At 35.7% G+C, this 23,711-nt stretch overlaps 1 protein-coding gene across 7 annotated transcripts in view; it reads left to right on the plus strand.

Annotated features, from left to right (window-relative positions):
- The window catches only part of LIN28B (lin-28 homolog B), a 141,076-nt gene that overhangs the window by 19,942 nt on the left and 97,423 nt on the right, over window positions 1–23,711 (plus strand). For 2 of the 7 annotated variants that reach the window (XM_054557925.2, XM_054557926.2), the window contains one exon: window positions 461–569. The exons of the other annotated variants lie outside the window; for them this stretch is intronic. In XM_054557925.2, coding sequence (XP_054413900.1) covers window positions 461–569 — 109 coding nt within the window. The remainder of the gene's footprint in view (window positions 1–460; window positions 570–23,711) is intronic. 7 annotated transcript variants of the gene reach the window in all.

The following is a 23,711-nucleotide window of genomic DNA, read 5'->3' on the forward strand; positions in this document are numbered from 1 at the left end:
TACCAGGTTTTATGTCTATGTACTATTTTGTTGTGAAAGGATATGTATCATAGATGATTAGGAATTTTAAATGTTCAACTGGACCTATATCTACTCAAAATTTTTAAAATATATGATGTAGTTTTTTTTGGAGTGTTTGGAAGTACATGTGTCATTGGATTTTTTTTTGAAGTATTCTGAAACATTTTTAATAGTGTGTATTTGGGGAAATAAAAAACAAATTATTTGTGTCTTTAATAAATACATAAAAATTTATGCTGAGGCACCTAGGATACTTTTTCTCTTAAAAATATTGATTGCATGTAACTGCATATCAAAACATATTCAGTTGCTTCAAAATAAAGAAAATATATATATGTGTGTTTTAAAATTGAGCTGTGTATTTGTAGTTATGTATATTTATAGTTACATAATTCTACTTAAAATTTATTGGCAGTAATACCGTCAAACTTTCTTGTAGTTCCTGTGATGTCACCAAATCCTCAAAAAGAAACACATGCCTAGGTGCTGTACTTTGTCTCTCTTTAGACATGTTGATAAATGCTGTGAGATTCTGCTGTTTGAGGATGGTATGTAACCATGGATGGTTTAAAATGACAGTCTTCATTTGATTTTCTAATGTTAACTTGTAATTTAAATAATCCTGTTTTTATGATGTGAAAATATATATTCTGACCCATGTTAATTGTAAAACATTGATATAATTCAATAATGAATATTTTATTTTTAAAAAATTAACAAAATGTGTAAGTATTATATTTGTGAATTTTGTCATATCTCACTGTTGAAGTTTTAAAAAAATATTTAATAAAATAGGAAAATTCTGATGATTTTATTTTTAAATATAAATTTTTAAGAATTTCTTAAGTATCTAATGCAAACACAGATTTGTTTCAAATGAAGTAAGGATATACGTGGTTAATACAAATTTGTTACGTCTAAATTCTTTTTTTTTTTTTTGATGTAGAGTATCGCACTGTCACCCAGGCTGGAGTGCAGTGGTGATATCTCGGCTCACTGCAACCTCCGCCTCGAGAGTTCAAGCGATTCTTCTGCCTCAGCCTCCTGAGTAGCTGAGATTACAGGTGCCCGCCACCACGCCTGGCTAATTTTTTGTATTTTTAGTAGAGATGGGGTTTCACTATGTTGGCCAGGCTGGTCTTGAGCTCCTGACCTCGTGATCCGCCTGCCTCCACCTCCCAAAGTGCTGGGATTACAGGCGTGAGCCACCGCGCCCGGCTGTAAGTCTAGATTCTTACTAAGGTGATTTCATAAATCAGAATATGATTATTTTGTAAGTGCAAGTAATTAATACTCCTACCAGTTTCTTACGTTTCTTAAAATCACAGTTAGATTGTAGGATAACATTTACATTACCTGGAAAATGTTACTGGCAGTTTTTTGAAATGTTAAAAGTTTTTAATAAGACTTAAATATTTGATGGTACTTTAGAGGAATAGAATGGTAATTAAATATTAGATCTCTTTTGGAGAAGGGCAACGTTAACCTAATAACTACCTGTTGATGTTTGTTATATAGGTTTTTCTACAGATTTTGATATTTATTTCCAAAGTCATTATCTTCCCTAGTAAGATAAAATGATCATTTGAATTTTATTTTGTTCTGGGGAGGTGTAGAATACATTCTCCTTATTACTCTCTCCTCAGCTTATGTGCCTAATAATACTTCACATATTGGGTGTATATATACTTGGAATTCTTTGCCATCAAATATGATACAATTGTTTACATAAATGTATTTCATTTATTTCATAATGTATGCATAATGTATGTATCTCTTTTTTTCTCAAAGAGAAAGAGTAATTTCAAAATGACTGCAATTTAGCTACCATTACTCAGTAGGCCTAAATATTTATTAATAATTTACCTTTATTCATCTTCATTTATCTTACAAGTATTGGTGTTTTTTTCTTATGGTCTTTATTTTTGAATTAGGTTTTGATCTTTATGGATAATTCAAATGCCCACATTAGAAAGGCTTTATATATTTTATGTTCCTTTGCTTCAAAAATATCTCAAGGAGCAATGGAAATAGAAAAAATAAGAATCATTATTGTTACTGAGTTAAAGCATTAACAGTATGAGATATGAAAACATTTAGAGATGACTAATACTTAAATATATGAAAAATTTCTTACACATAGTTCAATCAATTGATCTAATATAGAGTTCTTATATAATTAATTATACAATGTAGGAAAACAAATTTATTTCAGTATGTTCATTTTTAAGGGATTTTTGTAATATTTCATTGCTAATTAATTAGCCATGTTTAGTTTTGTTATAGTTAAGCATAAAATCATTTTTCACATGAAGAATATGTGTGATTATTATTATTCTCTGGGCTGCTTAAAATGCCAATTAAAAAAATTAGACATCTTGGAAACTTGAAAATGTGATCATAAACAGCTCATTTGTATAGTGAGTTACGTATTTTAATATTTTTAAAATGATTTATAACCTACCAGATTTTTAAGATGATTTGCCCAGTTGACCAATTTCAGAGAATCTCAAGCTAAGTGCTTTAAGGCCGTTTAATCATAACATCACATTTAAAGGCATTTTATTTTTTACTTTTTATTTTTTTCTTGAGACACTGTCTGGCTCTGTCGCCCAGGTTGGAGTGCAGTGGCGCGATCTCTGCTCACTGCAAGCTCTGCCTTCTGGGTTCACGCCATTCTCCTGCTTCAGCCTCCTTAGTAGCTGGGACTACAGGCACCCGCCACCATGCCCGGCTATTTTTTGTATTTTTAGTAGAGACGGGGTTTCACTGTGTTAGCCAGGATCTCCTGACCTCGTGATCCACCCACCTCAGCCTCCCAAAGTGCTGGGATTACAGGCGTGAGCCACCGCTCCCGGCCAGGCATTTATTATAAAACAAAATTTTATAAGATTTCTTAATGTAGCCCTAAAGATACTTTTGATTTTCAAGTGGTGGTGCATTTCTCAGACTCTTTTTCATGTATTTAAGTCCTACAAAGACATTCTGATTCAATTTAAATGTGAAATGTGAATTGGGTACATATTGAAGATGTAGGCCTTTCTCCTGTTTTAAAGATTATTGGTGTACTCTTAAATATTTTTCTCCTGCCTTTTTAAAGAGCAGTTTTAGGTTCACAGCAAAATTAAGAGGAAAATACATAGATTTTTCCATGTACCCTTGCCCCTTCAAATGCATAGCATCCTCCATTACCAACATCCCCTACCAAGAGTGGCACATTTGTTTCAATTAATGAATGTACATTGACACATCATAATCACACAGAGTCCATAGTTTATATTAGTGTTAGCCTTTGGTGTTGCATGTTCTCGCTAATTTTCTATTCCTCTTTTATTTTAAAAGACTATTCACAACAAATGAATGCAGTAAATCAAATAATTATTTTTTAAATAAAAATATGAGTGTCAAACCACTTGCAAGTATTCAGTGTAACCTTTTAAAGCATGTCTTTAACTTATCTTAGAGTTCTTAGGTTTCATGAGAAATTAAAAGCTTATTTGTTACCTGCGTTCAACTTGGTAGATTAAAAATTGAGTCCTTCACTGTAATTTTTGTTGCTTTCAGGCAGCAACAAAACATTATTTGGATTTGGTTTAATTCTTCCTATTCAGAGATAGTTAGAAATATTACAGATAGTTATGTCTATTTTAACCGAGCAGCTCTTTTGGTTTGTGATTAACTTAAAAGTTGCTACTTAAAAATAAGATGCACTGTATTGTTTTTGTTTTTTTGAGACTAAGTTACCCAGGCTGACCTGGAACTCCTAGCTAGTCTCAAGAGATACTCCCTCCTCAGCCTCCCTAATAGCTGTGACCACAGGCATGCACCACCATGTCCAGCTTGATGTACTATATTTTTACTTCTAAACTGAGAATAACCTAAACAAAGTGAAGATACTTCTGATCAATTAAACTGGAAAGTTATCTTAAGTGTTATATTCTATAGACTTGATTTGGAATGAAATATGGGATATTTTGTCATTATCAAAGACTATCAGTTCTTTATACCTTGAGATATTTCCCCTGAGTTTTGAGTAACAGGAAGTTCAGCTTATTTAATATATAGTTACAATAGATGGCATTGTACCATATACAGTGCATAAGAAAATCAACTGATTTATATTCCTCCCTAAAATAATTTGATTATAGCATCTTCTAATATCATAAAAGTTGATAACAGTAATGTGCTTAAGAAAGTACATTGCAGGTCAGTGGGGTACATTTAAAAATGATCTTTTAATGAGTAGTTTATCAAACAAGTAATGAAAGTACCATGTTACATTTTGATACATCAGGATACATCTAATCATTTATCTCAAATTGGAGGACGGTCTGATTATTGCTTCTTCCTTTCCAATATCTAAACAATTTGGAAATATTTTCTAAATAAGATTTACAAATAATTGATAGGTTTAGTGTTATAATTTTTTCTATAATTTTCTGTTACCTGGAGTAGTAATACCTAACTTTTTAAGTTGTTTTGAAGAGTAGAGGTAATGTTATATAAACTACCTAGTAACTCTCTGTTGAGAAAATAAACTAATGTAAACTGGTCTTTGCCAAAAGAATCATGGTTAAGTTATTTTCAGTGGCGTATACTCATGGTGGATAAATAAGCTGGTCTTTTATGTGCTTTCTTTAAAATTGGCCAAAATGTGTTGTATATTAATAGTTTAATTTCCATTACAGTTGACGCTAAGGCTTTTTATTATAGTTTTGTGGCATTGAATATTGTTTTTGTTATTTAAAATAATTCTTTTGGCTGAGCATGGTGGCTCATGCCTGTAATCCCAGCACTTTGGGAGGCTGAGGCTGGCAGATTGAGCCCAGGAGTTTTAGACCAGCCTGGGTAACATGGCAAAACTCTGTCCCTACCAAAAAAATTAGCTAGGCCTGATGGCATGCACCTGTGGTCCCAAATATCAGGGAGGCTGTGGTAAAAGGATCACGTCTTGAGCCCAGGAGACAGAGGCCACAATGAGCTGAGATCACTCCATTGCACTCCAGCCTAGACGACAGAGCAAGATGGTCTCTAAAATTATTATTATTTTTTTTGAGATGGGGTCTCACTCTGTTGCCTAGGCTAGAGTGCAGTGGCAGGATCATAGCTCACTGAAGCCTTGACTTCCTGGGCTCAAGTGATCCTCCTGCCTTGGCCTCCCAAAGTCCTGGGATTACAGGCATGAGCACCAGTGCCAGGCCTAGAATATTGTTTAAAATATCAGGGTATAAACTGCAGCTTGGAAATATTTTTGTTATGCAGATATTTTGGTTTTAATAATTGTTGTAACATAAGATTTTTACCTGTGTAAGATTTTACCTGTGTACATATGCGTCTTGGGTATTCATTATAAGCTAAAGAAAAAATACTATTTTAAATAGGCCTGCTGTGATAATTTAATACCATTTTTTGATTAATAATTATTTAATCTTTGTAAGATAGTATAGAATGATAAAGATTCTGGTCAAATCAGTATTCAAATCCCCGTTTATTAGATACCTGTGAGGGAAATAAGTTACCTTGTCAGTGTCTCAATGGCCTATAAATGGGAGGACAAAAATGGTACCCACTTTGTATAGGGCTGTTAGGAGGATTACATGTTATTACATATGTAAAGCACCTAACACAAACTTGGCAGATAGTAGGGACTCGATGTGTGTTGTAAATAATTATTATTATAAAGGAGAAGTAGTGTGGTATTGTAAGAAAAAAACCATGGGAATGAGTGTTTGGCTTCAGCTCTGCCACCTTGGTTGGTTTATAACTTTTGGCTGGTCACTTCCAGGGAGCCTCACGGGTAAAATGTGATAAATAAGATTTTTCATCTTTATTTTAGAGGGTTATGGTAAGGGTCAATTGAAATAATACACATGAAAATGATTTAAAAACTGTAACAATCTCAGGTTTTCGTTTTAATCTTTTTTTCAAGAGCTATGTTTTTATTAATCATTTTAATTATAAGAGTTTTTCTGGTTTTTGTTTCGAGACAGAGTATTGCTCTTGCTCATGCTGGAGTGCAGTGGTGGGATCATGGCTCACTGCAACCTCAAACTCCTGACTCAAGTAATTATCCCACCTGGGCCTTCTGAGATGCTGGGATTCTAGGTGTGCATCACCATGCCCAGCTGATTTTTTTTTTTTTTTTTTTTTTTTTGAGACAGAGTCTCGCTCCATTGCCAAGGCTGGAGTGCAGTGGCGCAGTATCCGCTCACTGCAAGCTCCGCCTCCCAGGTTCACGCCATTCTCCTGCCTCAGCCTCCAGAGTAGCTGGGACTACAGGAGCTCCTCACCACGCCCGGCTAATTTTTTGTATTTTTAGTAGAGATGGGGTTTCACCGAGTTAGCCAGGATGGTCTCGATCTCCTGACCTTGTGATCCACCCACTTCAGCCTCCCAAAGTGCTGGGATTACAGGTGTGAGCCACCGCGCCCAACCTCTGGCTGATATTTTTTATTATATTTGTAGAGACGGGGTCTCCCTATGTTGCCCAGGCTGGTCTCGAACTCCTGGGCTCAAGGGATCCTCCCACCTCAGCCTGCCAAAGTTACAGAGATTTACAGGCGTTGAGTCACCATGCCTGGCCTCACTTTGGTTTTCTTTAGTTTTTTTTTCTGCCTGGAAATTAACCTGTATCCTAGTAGTTTCTGTGCTTGTTAATGAGATTAATTCATATGCGTTTTACTAATCTTCAATATAATATTAATTTTATTTATCATTATGGTATCTTCTCATGTGCTGTAAACTCACTACTTACTTAAAGGGCATAATTAGGCTTATTGATGTTCATATGTCTTGTCAGAAATTTATTGAATTGGCTGGGCGTGGTGACTCATGCCTGTAATCCCAGCACTTTGGGAGGCTGAGTGGGGTGGATCACTTGAGGTCAGGAATTTGAGACCAGCCTGGCCAACATGGTAAAACCCTGTCTCTCCTAAAAATACAAAAAATTAGACAGGCCTGATGGCACGTGCCTGTAATCCCAGCTATTTGGAAGGCTGAGGCAGGAGAATCGCTTGAACCCGGGAGGTGGAGGTTGCAGAGAACCGAGATCATGCCATTGCACTCCTGGTGACAAGAGTGAAACTCCCTCTCAAAAAAAAAAAAAAAAAAGGAAATTTATTGAATTTCTTATCCCAACTCAGTTTTTGTATAAACATTTTTAAAATTTTTATTTAATTAATTATTATTATTATTATTTAGAAACAGGGTCTTCCTCAGTCACCCAGGCTGGTGTGCAGTGGTGGGATTATAGCTCACTGCAACTTCGAACTCCTGGCGCAAGCAATTATCCAACCTGAGCCTTCTGAGTAGCTGGGACTACAGGCGTGCACCATCATGCCTGGCACATGCCACTGCACCTGGCTAATTTTTAAAATTTTTTGTAGAGACAGAATGTTGCCTTGTTGACCAGGCTGGTTTAGAACTCCTGGCTTCAGGTAATCCTCCTGCCTCTGCCTCCTTAAGTGCTGGGATTACAGATGTGAGCCACTTTGCTCAGCTTGTATAAACGTTTTTAGAAATGTAAATCAACAAGATGGCTTAATGTCATAGAAAAGTATTAACTTTAAAAAAATGATTATAAAAATCATGGTTCAGTAAAGTCAACTAATTTTTATTGATCATGTACTAAGTGAAACACTGTTGGTTTGGTATTTTCATTTTAGCAAACTTTAAAATAAGTTTTTTTCCAGTTAATTCTCATTGTTTGCATATAAGGCATAAAAGCAAAGGATCATTTTTCCTGTGTTGTATTCACTTTCTTTTACGAAGTCTAATTATACAGTCTCTACCAATTTAATTTTGGGATAGCTAAGATAAAAAGCAAATATTAGTTTTAAAATTTTGAGCTAAATGCAATGATTTCCCAATAGTATTAAAATATGTTTTTCACATTTCATGTGGAGAAACTGTTTTTGCCAGTGCTTAGAATCATTAATTTATTGTGCTATTAGTAATATACTTAATTTCTACCAGCTGCTTTAAATCTTTTGTCATAACAGCGCACTTTAAAAAATCAAAACCCACTTAAATTTATTACTTTTGTTAATCTTAAAATTAGACTTTTTAAATCTTGTAAGTTTAATTTGGTAATAACTCTTAAGATTGCTATTTCGTTTTATGGTGTTATAGGATATAAAGACTCCATATAAATTTCAAATTACTTTTACTTTGGCCAAGATTTGTTGGTGATCATTTTTTTTCCTTAAGCTTTTGTAAGCAATTTCCTAGGCCATTAGAGATAGTGAATAGAATGTTCCCAGATCCTATAATGCTTAAATTATTTTAACTTAGCTTATTTTTTTTTTCTTCCATTCTAATGAATTGTCTTTATCCTTAGTTCAGTCTGTAACAAAAGTCTGGCAACATAGGTTATAGCTATTGCTTTAAATATTTAATAGATCATTAATATATTGTAAAGCTTGGAATGAATTATATCAACTTTTCTTCCTGTGTGATTTTAATAATACATGATTTTGCTTATGATATATAAGCACTGATCCTTCCAAATTAGTAACACTTTTCAGCAGCTCCTTTAAATAGATTAAATGATATTAGAGACATATACGTAACACAGCTCAGTGTAAGCCATACATTTTCTTTAAAAAGTGCATCTTTTTCAATTTTCACAAGAAAAAAAGCTCTTTTCAGGGGTTGATTAAACTGTGCGTTAGAAATTTAGTCACAGTATTGGCCTCATTTTTTAGCTCTCTAATTAAAAATTTTCGTTGAATACTCAATCTAAGGACACTTGGATTTGCATGTTTGCCCCTTTCACTGTTTCCTCCCCCATGCCATTGAAGAATTTTGAATGGTGAGGAATTTGTGCCCTTTGGCTCAGGTTGCAGGCCCACTTGATCAAGCCACAGAAGCCAGGGTCAGAACTATTCATTGCTTATCTTTTCCTTGGGCCACTTGTAAAGCTTGCTTTCTGCTCTGGGAAACAAAACAAAACAACAACAACAAAAAGCCCCGCAAACAACTCTTTATATTGGACATGTATAAAGCCTGCAGTATAAAAATGGGCATAATAGTTGATTCTTTATTGGGACTCTCCATGGGTTAATTTCGTTATCTTTAGAAGTTTTTCATTGCATGGCAGCTTATTTGATGTATATACTTTAAATACATGTTATTTTATATGGTATGGTATCCTGTTGGTAGTGAAACTGTGGTCATATGATGTTTTTCTCTTAGGTTGAGATTTACCACTTTTGAAATGTAATGATTACTTTTAAGTAAATTGAATTAATTTGAATGAGAGCTATAAAAAGCCCTAAACTATTTTATTTTGATGTACTTAATTTCTAGCATTTATGCAGACATTTAAAGCTTCCCTGAATTAATAACAGCACAAGTTTATGAGCTGTTCCAATAATGGTGCAAAGACTACATCTAGACCCAGGTTTAAACAAACACAAAACACTTTGTTCTTATCTTAGCATCCTTTAAAAGTATACAGCTCTGGTTCAGGACCTCAGGACCACCCATCACCCTGGACATTGGATACTCCTATTTATTCAAGAGGCTTGTGAAGTATCTGTGTGCCAGTGGGGGATGGTGTGTGTATCTGTATAAAGAATCACAGTTAGGTGATTTTACCCCAATAAAAGCTTCAATATTGTTTATAAACTGAATTTTGTCCCTGAAGAATTTTCTAGTTGTAAAACCTAATTTACATTAAATGCTTGTTATTTTATTTAAGTTCTGGCTGCAGTCTTCGCATTTTTGATGTTTTCAGAAGGCTGAAATGGGCCCCTATTAAGATTAATCTTAATTCAGTATAGTTTTTTGGCTTTCAGGCCCCACCCATTAGCTTTGGATAGCTAATACCAAGCTTTTGTTTCTTCCTGTAGAAGGGAAAGGAAAGAAAACTTTCTCTTTCATTGCTTAAGTCATGTGACTTCCCTTTTAGTTAGTCACAGATGGGATTGCAGTGAATCTCAGAATGAAGCATAAAACTTTGAGAAAATATTTATTGATATGTGTCTGGTTTAATTTCATATGCTTTACCTTACATTACATCCATGCTGTTGTTTTTTAGGAAGCTGAAAAGAATTACTGCTAAATAGATTTTAAAAATAATATGGACCTTTTAATCACCGTGGTAGTTTCTTAGTTACTTATTTTTCTATCAGTTATCTTTTAGCATCATTTGAGGTTTCTAAACTGTAGCTTGTTTCTCAGAACTCATAGTGTAGAGAAAGTAGGGGTAGTGGTTGGGAGACATTAGCAAGAAATAATTGCCGGCAGAATAAAAGAAAGAAATATGTTATAGGACTACATGTAAAATACAAGAGGGAATTAATTAGATGTATTTCTTCTTGCTCTTCTGACCCACCTCTTAACACTTAGCACAGGGTAGCTAGCTGTTTGGAAGAAAATCCTATCCACCTCCTATGATATTTATATACTTTTTTTATAAAGTTAAATGAGGATAAGTGTTTGATGCTTATTCCTAATTTGGTGACTTAGTCATGATGTTCTAGTTTATTGTGAACCATTAAATATTTGATCTTTAAAGTTTTTTAATTTGTTCTTAAGCTACTTGTATTCAAATGTTTAAATTCTATTTTAGGGAACAGTATAACTGTCTCCAAATAATAACTAAAATATTAGAAACAATAGTTTCAAAAATAGTACCTTTTCTGCCATTGATTTTTAAAATATGTCATTTATTGGCACATATTTTCATGCAAATAAGTACTTTTAAAAGACTTCTAAGAATTGTGTATAGACCACCCTTGACATAAGTAATTACATTTTAAAATCTAATAGGCATTTTTGTTTAAAATATTTTATTTCAATGAGTATTTATTGTTTATATAAAAAATTCTTCCTTAAATTTTCAGTCTTGTAGATCTTAAAAGACAATGATATTTGGTCATATGATCTTCCTATCAGTCCAAGATAACTTTTAAGTTAACTGGATTTATAAATACAACCTTTTGGTCTGCTTTTAGGATGAATAATGAGAGAAACAAAGTCATCTTTTCATTTTTAGTAGTGTTTTGTGGTAAGTTTATTTTACCTTTAAAAGTTAAATACAAGATTTGTTGAGCTACATAGAAAGGCTACTTAAGTTTCTGTTGATAACAGTGGGTTATCAACCTTTCAAGAACTAGGATCAGGTATGAAGTCTAATTAATGTATTGGCCCATGCTTTCATTGACATTAAAATTTACAGCAATTGATTTTTTTTTATGTCCTCTACAATTGAATGTTTCAACTTCTGTTTACTTAATTAAATTTAAATTTTTATTGATATTTTAATTAATGCTTAAGTTGTCACTTAAATTTTGCTTCTTGGAAAGGTTTAGGATAGTAAATCTTTCAAATCCATGATCCTCCCTCATTTGTCATTTTGATTAGCAAGGTATACAGAAAACACTAACAACTATTATTAAGCATTTAAATCTAGTACTAACATTTATTGTTGAAATTATTTGTATCCTAGTATTACTGTTATTTATTTATTTATTTATTTATTTATTTATTTGAGATAGAGTCTCGCTCCGTCTCCCAGGCTGTAGTGCAGTGGTGCAGTCTCGGCTCACTGCAGCCTCCACCTCCCAGGTTCAAGTGATTCTCATGCTTCAGCCTCCTGAGTATCTGGGACTACAGGCGCACGCCACTACACCTGGCTAATTTTTGTATTTTTTAGTAGAGACGGGATTTCACCATGTTGGCCAGGCTGGTCTTGAATGCCTGACCTCAGGTAAGCCACCCACCTTGGCCTCCCAAAGTGCCGGGGTTACAGGTGTGAGCCACTGTGCCCGGCCTACTGTGAGTTTTAAAATAAAAAGATAAACAAAAGCCTGTTTTTAAAGAAGTGCTACCTTGGTTTTTTGTGTGACACAGGCTTTAAAAAAAAATACGTAACAAAATTTGGTATTAATTAATAACAGTATTTGGAAGTGAAAGGTGAAAAGTTGAGGGTTTTCCCCTTTATACCTGTTTTCTTCCTTCAGAATTTTTCTTTAACTTCTGTGGAGAAAAGTAGTTTTTAAAATGAATGTATTCGGGTTTTAAGCATCTTCATGTTTTGTCAAAAATACAAGGTTAGTTTGCTGGGTGGGGGTAACACCATTGGATGTGTTGCTACTTGTTTTCGTGTGGGTTATTGTAAGTATGTTTAATGAATTATTTGATTTCTGGATTTTCTTTCTCCTAAAATAAAATTAATACTAAATAAATAAATTTTCAAATAGTTGAAATATGTGAACAGCCAGATAGATGCAGATATCTGTTTCAGTACATATTTTTTAGAGTTCAGTATTTATTTTTTTAAGGATATGATATTTAAAAATCTTAACAAATGAGGCCGGGTATGGTGGCTCATGCCTGTAATCCCAGCACTTTAGGAGGCTGAGGTGGGCGGATCACCTGAGGTCAGGAGTTCGAGACCTGCCTGACCAACATGGCAAAACCCTGTCTCTACTAAAAATATAAAAATTAGACAGGTGTGGTGGCAGGCGCCTGCAATCCTAGCTGTTCGTGAGGCTGAGGTGTGAGAATCGCTTGAACCCGGGAGTCAGAGGTTGCAGCGAGCCAAGATTGTGCCACTGCACTCCAGCCTGGGGGATAGAGTGAGACTCTGTCTCAAAAAAAAAAAAAAGTTTTAACAAATGATGTTTGGGAAATTCTCTTGTTAGATGGTGATCACTTTTCCATCTTCTCTGTCTTTAGTTTTAAAAATGTCTGGTCACTGTTAAGCCATTAATATTCCTAATAGTAATTCAGAATTTCCTTTGATATTTAGTGTTGAATATATATTCCAAAATCTCTTAAAACATGGGATAATGTTTTCAGAGTGAGAATTTAATAGAATAGAATTCATTATTTTGATTTATATTGTTCAATTTTCAGTGTAAATTGAAAAACGAAATTACCCGAATTATTGGTGCTTTATGCTGTCCCCAAATTATTCCCTGCCCTATCATTATAATTTGATCTGCCACCAGGAATTATTACAGCCCTAAGTCGTCTCTTTCTTTAGTCTCTTTCTCCTCTCTTTTTTCCTCCTCCCCCGACCCCCCTTTGGGAAGGAAGCCTGAGGCCCTGGCTTTAGAGATACCAGGAAAAAGCAGTCACTCAGCAGAAAGTGTCTGTCTTTAGCAGAAGTGTCATTCCTTGACGAAGAGTGTAGTTGAGAAGAAGTTAATAACAGATAACAGAGTTTTAGAATTTATTCTAATTACTTTAGAATTTATTTTTGATACAGCTGGCTATTGCTGTCATGAAAAAAGATGTCTGTTCTGTCTCTTTAGGTATTAGCAAAGTCAAATCCAGTTCTTCACCACATTTCTGTCTTTACTTAGGTTTGGTTAATTCTTTTATACCTTTTCTAAAGGCTAATGATTTTTCCAGCATTGAAGAAGAAAGAGTTCTTAACAAGAGCATTGGATGGCTAAGTAATTTTAACATTTTTACACACTTATTGATATTACCTGAATTTCCAAAGAAAGTATATATGAAATGTTTTACTGTACATCATTTGTCATCTAAAGATAGTGTTTGTGTTTCTAGCATATTTTTACCTAGAAGAAGGCTTTTAAAACCACAGACTGACTCATAAAATAGGCTAATAATGAAAATAAATTGATCAATAGATGTAGAAACGTTTTAATTGTTTACTTCCTTAGAAAGACTGTTTGTGAAGTTGGTTGTTTTCCAAGATGAGTAAAAAAATGCAGATTCAGATTGGGTGCAGTGGCTCACACCCGTAATCCTAGCACTTTGGAAGGTTGAGGTGGGCAGATCACGATGTCAGGAGTTCAAGACAAGCCTGGCCAATATGGTGAAACCCCATCTCTGCTAAAAATACAAAAATTAGCCGGGTGTGGTGGCATGTGCCTGTAGTCCCCGCTACTTGGGAGGCTGAGGCAGAAGAATCGCTTGAACATGGGAGGCGGAGGTTGCAGTGAGCCAATATCAATGCCACTGCACTCCAGCTTGGGCGACAGAGTGAGACTCCATCTCAAAAAAAAAAAGAAAAAAAGAAGAAGAAAGAAAAAGAAAAAAAGAAAATGCAGATTCAGTGGAATAAACACTATAAACCATAGTGTAAACTCCCTGAAGGGCCCAAGTTTCTTCCATTGCGGTATAGGCATTTCTGTTGGTTTTTCTTCATCTTAAAGGGTAATCTCTTTACTTAGCTCCACATGAATTTAAGTCTCTTATACTTGTTGACTAGTTTGAAAAACTTACACAGTATGGTTATGAATCTCACAGTTAGCTCACAATCTATATTTGAAAGATAATAAAAATAAATATTGCATAAAACTTATGTTTTATGGAAAGAATCAGGGATATTTAGAATTATTATTATTATTATTTTTTGAGATGGAGTCTCACTCTGTTGCCCAGGCTGGAGTGCAGTGGCACGGTCTCTGTTCATTGCAATCTCTGCCTCCCAGGTTCAAGTGGTTCTCCTGCCTCAGCCTCCCAAGTAGCTGGGATTACAGGCACCTGCCACCACACCCGGCTAATTTTTGTATTTTTAGTAGACATGGGGTTTCACCATGTTGGCCAGGCTGGTCTTGAACTCCTGACCTCAGGTGATCCGCCCACTTCAGCCTCCCAAAGTGCTGAGATTATAGGCGTAAGCCACCGCGCCCAGCCCTGGATATTTTGAAATTTTTGAATATTATTTGTTTAAAGGATAAGTACAAACATAATAGCTAAGTAGATTTAAGGTAATATAAAAATTGATCATTCTATCGAAAGATAGAGTAATATATTTGATTATTCTATAATAGAATATCTAATATTTAATAATATCTAAAAATACAGTTAGATTATAATCATTTGTTCCCCTCTATGTTAATTCCTCTGTAGATTAACATTTGTAGTTATTTTATAGTTTTATAGATTAACATTTATATTTTGTTTTAAATGCTTGCTAACACTAAATCCCCACTACTACCAATTCCTAGGCATAGACCCCAGTTTGCCACCATTTTTTCTTAACTGATTATCCAAAGCCACTGGTTTAACTTCTCTCTACCAAGCTTTCTGTTCTGCCACCTGAGAGAACTGTTAAACTATGGACAGTATTGTAGTAATTATGAAAATTTTGATATAGTGACAACTTAGTGATGATAGTGTAACTTTTACAGAGTGCTTGCATGTGCCAAGTACTGTGCTTTTTTTTTTTTTTTTTTTTTTTTTTTTAGACACAAGACCTTGCTCTGTCTCCAGGCTGGAGTGCAGTGGTGTGGTGTGATCACGGCTCACTGCAGCCTCATCCTCCCCAGGCTCAGGTGAACCTCCCACCTCAGCCTCTTGCATAGCTGGGACTACAGGTGCGTGCCACCATGCTCAGCTAATTCTTTTCTTCTTCTTCTTTTTTTTTTTTTTTTTTTTGTAGAGTTGGGGTCGTCCAGGCTGGTCTCAAACTCCTAAGCTCAAGCAATCTGATTACCCAATCTTGGCCTCCCAAAGTGCTGAGATTACAGGCATGAGCCACTGTGCCTAGCCTAGTATGCTATGTCCTGATGAAGAAAATGATCATAGAATGACTAATTGCCTAATTTCACACAGTTGAGCCAGCAGTGTCACCCCAGGGTAGTGCTCTTAAATCTCTGGGTTCTAGCCACATGTAGCTATTTTAATTTTATATTAATTACTTACTTTGTGCTAGGTGGTAAAGATTCAGGTATGAGCAAAAAGCAGAGAGGGTTTCTGACCTCGTGGAGCTTAAAGACCAGTTAAGGGATCAGACAATTTCATCACACAAATGAAAGTAAAATTAGTGTGATAAAGACAAGGTACATGGTGCTTTGCGTGTATAATGGTAAGGGGCCTGACCTAGTCTCAGGGTGAGAGAGGCTTCTTTGGGGCAGTAGATTTGTGATGAAGAATGAAGAACGAGTAGGCAAATAAGGAAAAGAGCATTCTAACAGAAGAAGGAGTTGTGTGCAGAGGCTTTGTGGCAGGAAGGACAATGGAACTTTATTGAACATTAGCTTTACAAAGTGTTATGATGACAAAGATCAGTAATATCCAGTCTCTGTCTTTAAGAGCTTATAGTCATGTGTAGCATGTGACCAACAGTTCCCACAGAGTGTTAAGTGCCAAGATAACAGCATTGTGGTAGCAATTGCCAGTGCTTTTAGTTGCAGGGAAGACTTTTACAAAGGAAGAGTCCATTTGAGATGGGCCTTGGAAATACCTAGGAAATTGTCAGCCTGAGAAGGCATTTCATATTGTAAATGAGCAAAGATGTGGAGAGGTTAAAGAGCCTCTTGGAAAGGCCAGTGTCTGGTTAGAGCATGGGGACTTGATGGGTGAAGGGCAAAAGGGAAGGAGGTGCAAGATGAAGCTCAAGCCAAGGTTGGGACCAGCTTGTAGCGGGCAGGCTTATACTTTCTGTTAGCCCTTACCCTGAACATTGCTATTGGTGAATTTATTTAAAGTATTCACTCTCCCAGAAGTTTCATTACCTATTTGTTTTCTGAATAAAATTTAGACATCTTGGCCAGATATTTAAGCTCTTCATGATCTGATTGAATCTACTTCTTATTTTTATTTTTTTTTGAGGCAGGGTCTTGCTCTTTCAGGTTGAAGTACAGTGACATGATCATAGCTCACTATGTATAATCTTGTACATAGTGATGTACATGGTGATATAATCTTGTACAGAGACTCAAGTGATCCTCTCACCTCAGCCTCCTGAGTGAATCCACTTTTAAAATCTTTCTTCTCATATTTCCTATTTAAATTGTTTGCTTTGTCAAATAGGACCTGCCATTTTGTAAACATACCCTTCACTTCTTTGCCACTTTTCCTTTGCACAAACAGTATTTTCTCCCAAATTCCTTCCTACATTCACTTTTGGAAATCATTGCCATCCTTCAGAACCTCGCCCCAAAGTCAGAACCTTCTTTTGCCAAGAGCTTTCTAGCCAGAATTGCTTACTTCCTTCTTATAAACTTCAAAACCCTTTATAAATAATGGGTCATTTGTCATAGACCGTCTTCTATTATTATTTTGTTTCCTTTTTTCTCCTACTGACTTGTAAACTCTACGTGGAAATTGTTTTGTTAAGTTTGGTATTCTAACAATACTTAGGTGTATGCCTTTGTTTTCTTTTCTTTTTTTTTTTTTTTTTTTGTTGTTGTTGTTGAGACAGACGATCACTCTGTCAGCCAGGCTGGAGTGCAATGGTATGATCTTGGATCACTGCAACCTCCACCTCCCAGGTTCAAGTGATTCTCCTGCCTCAGCCTCCCAAGTGGCTGGGAGTACAGGTGTGTGCCACCATGCCTGGCTAATTTTTGTATTTTTAGTAGAGGTGGAGTTTCACTATGTTAGCCAGGCTGGTCTTGAACTCCTGACCTCATGATACCCCTGCCTTGGCCTCCCAAAGTGCTGGGATTACAGGCGTGAGCCACCGCACCCGACCAGGTGTATGCCTTTCTTATAATTCCTACTGCAGAACATTTCTTGAACAATGAAAAAAAGCATAATACATTAGGAATTTTTTTCCTGTCTTCCATTGGGTAAAAAGATAGGGCTTCTAGAACATAAACTGTATTCAGTGTCCAAGAGAATATATATTAACTCTTCTTGTTTAAGAAAACCAAGTGTTTAACCTATATTCCATCCCCTTCTGATACCACTCTTACATATTCATTATGCATTGAGTTATATACGGTAAACTGTAGAAATCCAAGATAGTTTTGGGCTACTGCCCCCCACCTTCTTTTTTTAAGTGGAAAAGATGGTGGCTTCCGTGTTCTATTTGTTACTATAGTTTACTGCTAAGTCTAAAGTATCTGCCGTTCATTGGAGGGGAAGGATCTATCTGTCTAATTCTCTTTTTAAGTCCAAAAAACATTGAACTGGATGTTCAATAAATATTTTGAAGTGGCAGTCTCATTGGGAAGATGAGATGGTATTAAATGTAACTAGTAGAGGCCTTGAAATGGGAGAGAACTGTGTTTGAATCCCAACTCTAATGCTTATCAGCTGCTTGAATTTTGCCAAATTACCTTAACTCAGATTTCTTATTTATAGAAATCAGTAATACTAATTTTATAGGATTGTGAGGATTAGTGTTCGTGTATTTTAAGTGTCTGGTCCTGTGTCTGAAAGGGAGTATAAAGGTATCCTGTCTTTTTTTTTGATTAAAAAAATGTAGGTATGCTACAATTGCTATAATGCAGAGTGAATCTGATAAAAGGGGTAACGGAGCCAAATCTTAATCCCTGTAGCAGGTAAGTGGGACTAACCACACAAGGTGAAATTTAATGGAATAAAAGATAGAAATTGGCACCAAAGATTTTTGTAGTGAACACTGTTGGTTGTATATCCAACATCCATTTCTTCCCTTCCTCCTTCTGATCAAAACTCTGGGTTATTTTATTCACGTATTTACCTCTATCCCCATATGCCACTGGGAAAAGTGGCTCCACCCCCAGTATAAGGGGCTTAGACTTTTTAGTCTAAGCATGGCATTCTTCTGGCAACTATTATAAGTCTAGGAGAGTGAGACATAAGTTGTCCTATTCAGTCTGAAGGGAGCAGTTATTAGTTTTTAATTACTAGTTTTTAGAGGGCCTAAACATTAGACATAAGAAACTACCAGTAAGTCATTTAAGATTTAAGTAACAATGTGGACTAAATATGAAACATTTTAGCATTTTTATTTTTAGGGTGTTATATATTGTATTGTTCTTATTATAAATGTAGTACATGTGATTATAGGATATTTGGGGAAAAAGACTATAAAGATGATTTTTATTTTTATTTTTTAATTTAATTTAATTTTTTTTTTGATACAGAATCTCTGTCGCCCAGGCTGGAATGCAGTGGTTCAGTCTTGGCTCACTGCAACCTTCGCCTCCCAGGCTCAAGTGGTTCTCCTGCCTCAGCCTCCCGAGTAGCTGATTACAGGTGTGCACCACCATGCCCGGCTAATTTTTGTGTTTTTAGTAGAGACGGGGTTTCACCATGTTGGCCAGGCTGGTCTCGAACTCCTGACCTCAAGTCATCCACCCGCCTTGGCCTCCCAAAGTGCTGGATTACAGGCGTGAGACACTGTGCCCAGCCAAAGATGATTTTTAAAATCACCCGTTATTCTATCACTCAGAGATAACCACTGCTTACCTTTTGGTATATTTTCTTTTTCTTGTTAAAAAAAAAAAAAAAGCTGTTTCTGAATCAGATATTTATGCTATTAGCTTAAGACTTTTTATACAAATAGGGAAATTAACTTTCAATTCTTTGTCAAATTATAAATTATGAGTTTAAAATTAATCAAATTATATAGAAAAACATATAAATTTGGAAATTGAAAAAAAGAAAATGTAGAGAAACACTATGCATTTGAGTGACAGATTCTGAATTATATTTGTTGATGAAGTATACGTCTTTAAAAATGAGTAAACCTGATATTCTGTATTATTTCTTACTTTGGTCCATTCATAATTTCATTAGTCTGCACATGTGAGCCATTTATTATTTTAAAAAATTTAAGTGCTTTGGGAAATTTTGTCACCTGGTTAGAGAAGAAAAACAACAGAATTATAGCAATATGTCTTTATCTTAACATGAGAAACATAGAAAGGATTGATGTGCTTTTGCATACAAATTTATTAATAGGTCCTCTTTAATAGGCAAGTTACTATTTTTTCTCCTAGCTAATATGGAATTCAATTCTGTTAACTATACTTAGAGATCAGTTTCACTCCTAAAATGTATTTAAAATTCTGAAATGTAGTTTTCCTAAATTTAATAAAATGCATAAAGTAATTGTGTTATTAAAATGTATAGGTTTATACAAGTTTTGATGAATCTCTGTGTGTAACCATGGTATGTTAAGTACCTTTTAGTGTCATTTGCAGTTGAGAGAGATGAGTTTTTATCTCTTTGAGAAAGGCAGATGTTTTGTCTGACCACAGAGCAATGAGGAAAAGCATTCTGGTAGCAAAAATGATGCAGGTGTTAAAACGTAGGTGTTAACAGTCTTTTGATCTTGAAATTTTGTGTGACATGGAGTTCCCAGGAGGCTCTCTAAACTTTATCATCCCAGATTGGTTTCAGAGGTGCACAAATGGATATATTCCTTTTATGATTAGAAGGTCATATGCTGACCTGAATTTAAATGGCAAATGTACTTCAGGTTCTGTCCTGCGTTACAGATATTTAAAACTGATGTTAAAGGAAGAAGTTTCATTCAATATGAAAGGAAACAGCCTTTATGCCTTTTGTAAATGTTCCTTTTTCTATGGTGATGGATTCATTATCTGCTTATCCACATATTTATTGGTGGTCACTCATGTATCTTCTCTATACACTAGGATACTTCCTCTGCACACAGACTGAATTAACCTTTTCATATCATGTCCACATAAATTGTTGGCTGTTCTACTCATTTCATCAGCAGAGCCACTAGAAACAGCCTATTTCTAATCTGTCACTAATTTTATTGCTACCATATATTAAAATATATGCCAAATGCTATCTCATTCTGCTGTATGTTTTCATGCTATATATTTTCTCTCTTGCCTTCTGGGTGTTTAGCCCATTCTTAAGATAATGCCAAGTGGAACTAAGGTTGGACACCACAACAGTTTCTGGAACATTTTATTTTAGCTAGTAAAAATACAGTGTCATAAAGGATGCAGGACATAGCTTTTCACATTATAATTCACCTTAGCCTTTGTTTTTTTGTGTGTGCTATTATTTCCTATCCTTCTGAAAACACTGCTATTTTAAAATCATTCTACTCATATTTGCTCCTCTCACCACTTGGGTTTTTTTCCTCCCCTTTTTCTCAACTTCTACCCCCACTCACTCTTTCTGGTGTTAAAAGCTTCTGTAGGGAATTGATAATCCATGTCTTTCTGCTTCAAAGTCTTTAACACATGGAGCTGGCTGCTAACAGAAATTGACCAGGTTCCTGTGATCCTTGTCACTTCTCTGATTAATCAGTTTTTCTTTACAGGAGAAACTGCTCTTAACCAAAGAAAACTAACCGGAAATTTCACTCATTTGCCCATGGCTGCTTTCATCTGCTCTTCTTCTGTTCCTATCACTTTGCCCTTTTATTATAAACTTTTAATTCTTGGCTTTCAGTTATCTCATTTGTACTGGAGAGTAAAGAGCTAATTTCTTGTAATTCATATATCCTCAGCAATTTCCAGCTAATGTGTATACTTGTACAGTGCGATTTGTAAAGCCACTTCCTATTCAAAAGACAGTGACTGCAAATAAAAAATGAGTGTATCTATTTCCTAGCTCTTGCTGACTTCCCAGCAAAAAAGGAAGAGAAAGCAATTTTAATGTCAATCCCAAGATACCCAGAAAAACAAGGGAAAGTTACTTGTTGCTCTTTTTATAGGTACATTTCTTTAAACATGGCAAGCATCTTAGAATTAAATAGAGTTAAAAGAACTAGTCATTAGGTCATGAACAAGTTTGAGCAGCCAAGTTAGCCTACAAATAAGGTTATATGGTAAGACTATTTACAAACTGGTCAGATGGATTATATTTAGAATATCCTTTAGGCATTACATAAAGGTGTTTGTGCATAGTGATAATAGATACAGCAGGATTATCATAAGAAGAAGGAATTAGGGCTTGGGCACAGTGGCTCACGCCTGTAATCCCAACACTTTGGGAGGCCGAGGCGGGCAGATCACTAGGTCAGGACATTGAGACCATCCTGGCTAACACGGTGAAACCCTGTCTCTACTAAAAATACAAAAAACTTGCTGGGCGTGATGGCACACGCCTGTAGTCCCAGCTACTCGGGAAGCTAAGGCAGGAGAATCGCTTGAACCAGGGAGGCAGAGGTTGTGGTGATCTGAGATTGCGCCATTGCACTCCAGCTTGGGCGATACAGCAAGACTCCATCTCAAAAAAAAAAAAAAAGGAGGAATTAATTATTAATTTGAATGGCCTCCAGTTCAGTGATGAGATTGAATGACAGTTAATGCCCCAAAAGCATGTTTTACAAATAAATAGTTCTGTGGTACATTAGTTATTGTAAATTCCTGAAAGAAAAGCAAAAGTTGTTAAATAAGTTTGGGAAATTCTTGGCTATACAAAATTCAGTCCTTTTATTTAACATATGACACATCAGTGCTTTATCGTACTATGGTATGCTGTCAGTCTCCATGATAGGAGGATAAGTTGTATTTTTCATACTTGGTGAACATTGACCACCCCTCCCATTTTGAGAAATCATCTCATGGGCCATATGTGGTTGCATGGAGACGAGCACTGGGAAATTTTTGGCTGACAGTAATCTGTATATTAATCAATATTAACACCTTTACTGTTTATCTCATAAGTGTTAAGTTAAAAAATTTAAAGATCTTTTAAACATCTTCTAAACATTTTTATTTATTTATTTATTTTAGAGACAGGATCTCGCTCTGCTGTCCAGGCCGAAGTACAGTGTTGTGATCATAGCTTGCTGTAACCTCAGGCTCATGAGCTCAAGTGATCTTCCCACCTCAGTCTCTCATGTAGCTAAGACTACAGGTGTACACTACCATGCCTGGCTAATTTTTTTCTTTTATTTTTTTTTGGTAGAGACAGGGTCTTATTCTGTTTCCAGGCTGGTTTTGAACTGCTGGCCTCAAGTGATCTTCCTTCTTCGACCTCCCAAAGTGCTGGCCATAACACCTGGTCTTTCTAAACATTTTCAGTTGTATATTTTTATTTTACAAAGCCAGAGACATAAATAATATTCAAGGCATCCAGAAAAGCTGGCAAGGGGATGGCTCATATAAAAATAGCATAACAGATGAGCTAACATCAGGTGAATATTTAGAAAGCATCAACCATGCATCTGGGTATCTTAAAAGGAAAGTGAAGATAGCTCAAAATTGGTAGATGGTGGTAGTGGTGATGGTGTAGGGAAGCTGAAATTTGGTTGGGGTAGGTTCTGTGAGGAAAAAAAGAAAGTAAAACAATGATAAATGATAGAGATTCCTCTTCCACTAGTAGCTTCTGGGAATGGCCTTTGGCCAGTAGCACCTGGCTGCCTTTCCTTGAGTAGCAGCAAAATTTGCTTGAAGGCAGCTACCTTGGTTACTTAACAGATTATTGTCAGTTTTACTGTCAAATCTTAGACAAATCTTGGTGTGCTAGCCCAGTGATTCTCCAGGTTTTGTCTTTGTTTTTGTTTTGGAGACTGAGTTTCACTCTTATTGCCCAGGCTGGAGTGCAGTGGTGCTATCTCGGCTCACTGCAACCTCCACCTCCCAGTTTCAAGCGATTCTCCTGCCTCAGCCTCCCAAGTTGCTGGGATTACAGGTGTGTACTACCATTCCCGGCTAATTTTGTATTTTTAATAGAGATGGGGTTTCACCATGTTGGCCAGGCTGGTCTCAAACTCCTGACCTCAAGTGATTCACTCACCTCGGCCTCCCAAAGTGCTGGAATTACAGGTGTGAGCCACCATGCCTGGTCGATTCTCCAGGTGTTTTAAAATTTTTTCTGATTGGCTACAGACCAAATCCTTGTGTACAAATGCTTATTTTCAATTTATGTACTTATGGACTATGACAAGTAAGTCACGAACAGTTTACTTGCCGGCACCAATCCTCATACCACACTACCGTTGTACTAGAGTATCCAGCTGCCAAATTGAAAATGTGGCTATAGTAACAGCTGCCTAAAATTCTTCCTACTGAAGACTACACCTTTTATTCTACAAGTAGAAAGAAAAG

Source organism: Pongo abelii, chromosome 5 (genome assembly GCF_028885655.2).
Source record: "Pongo abelii isolate AG06213 chromosome 5, NHGRI_mPonAbe1-v2.0_pri, whole genome shotgun sequence".
NCBI classification, from domain to species: Eukaryota; Metazoa; Chordata; class Mammalia; order Primates; family Hominidae; genus Pongo; species Pongo abelii.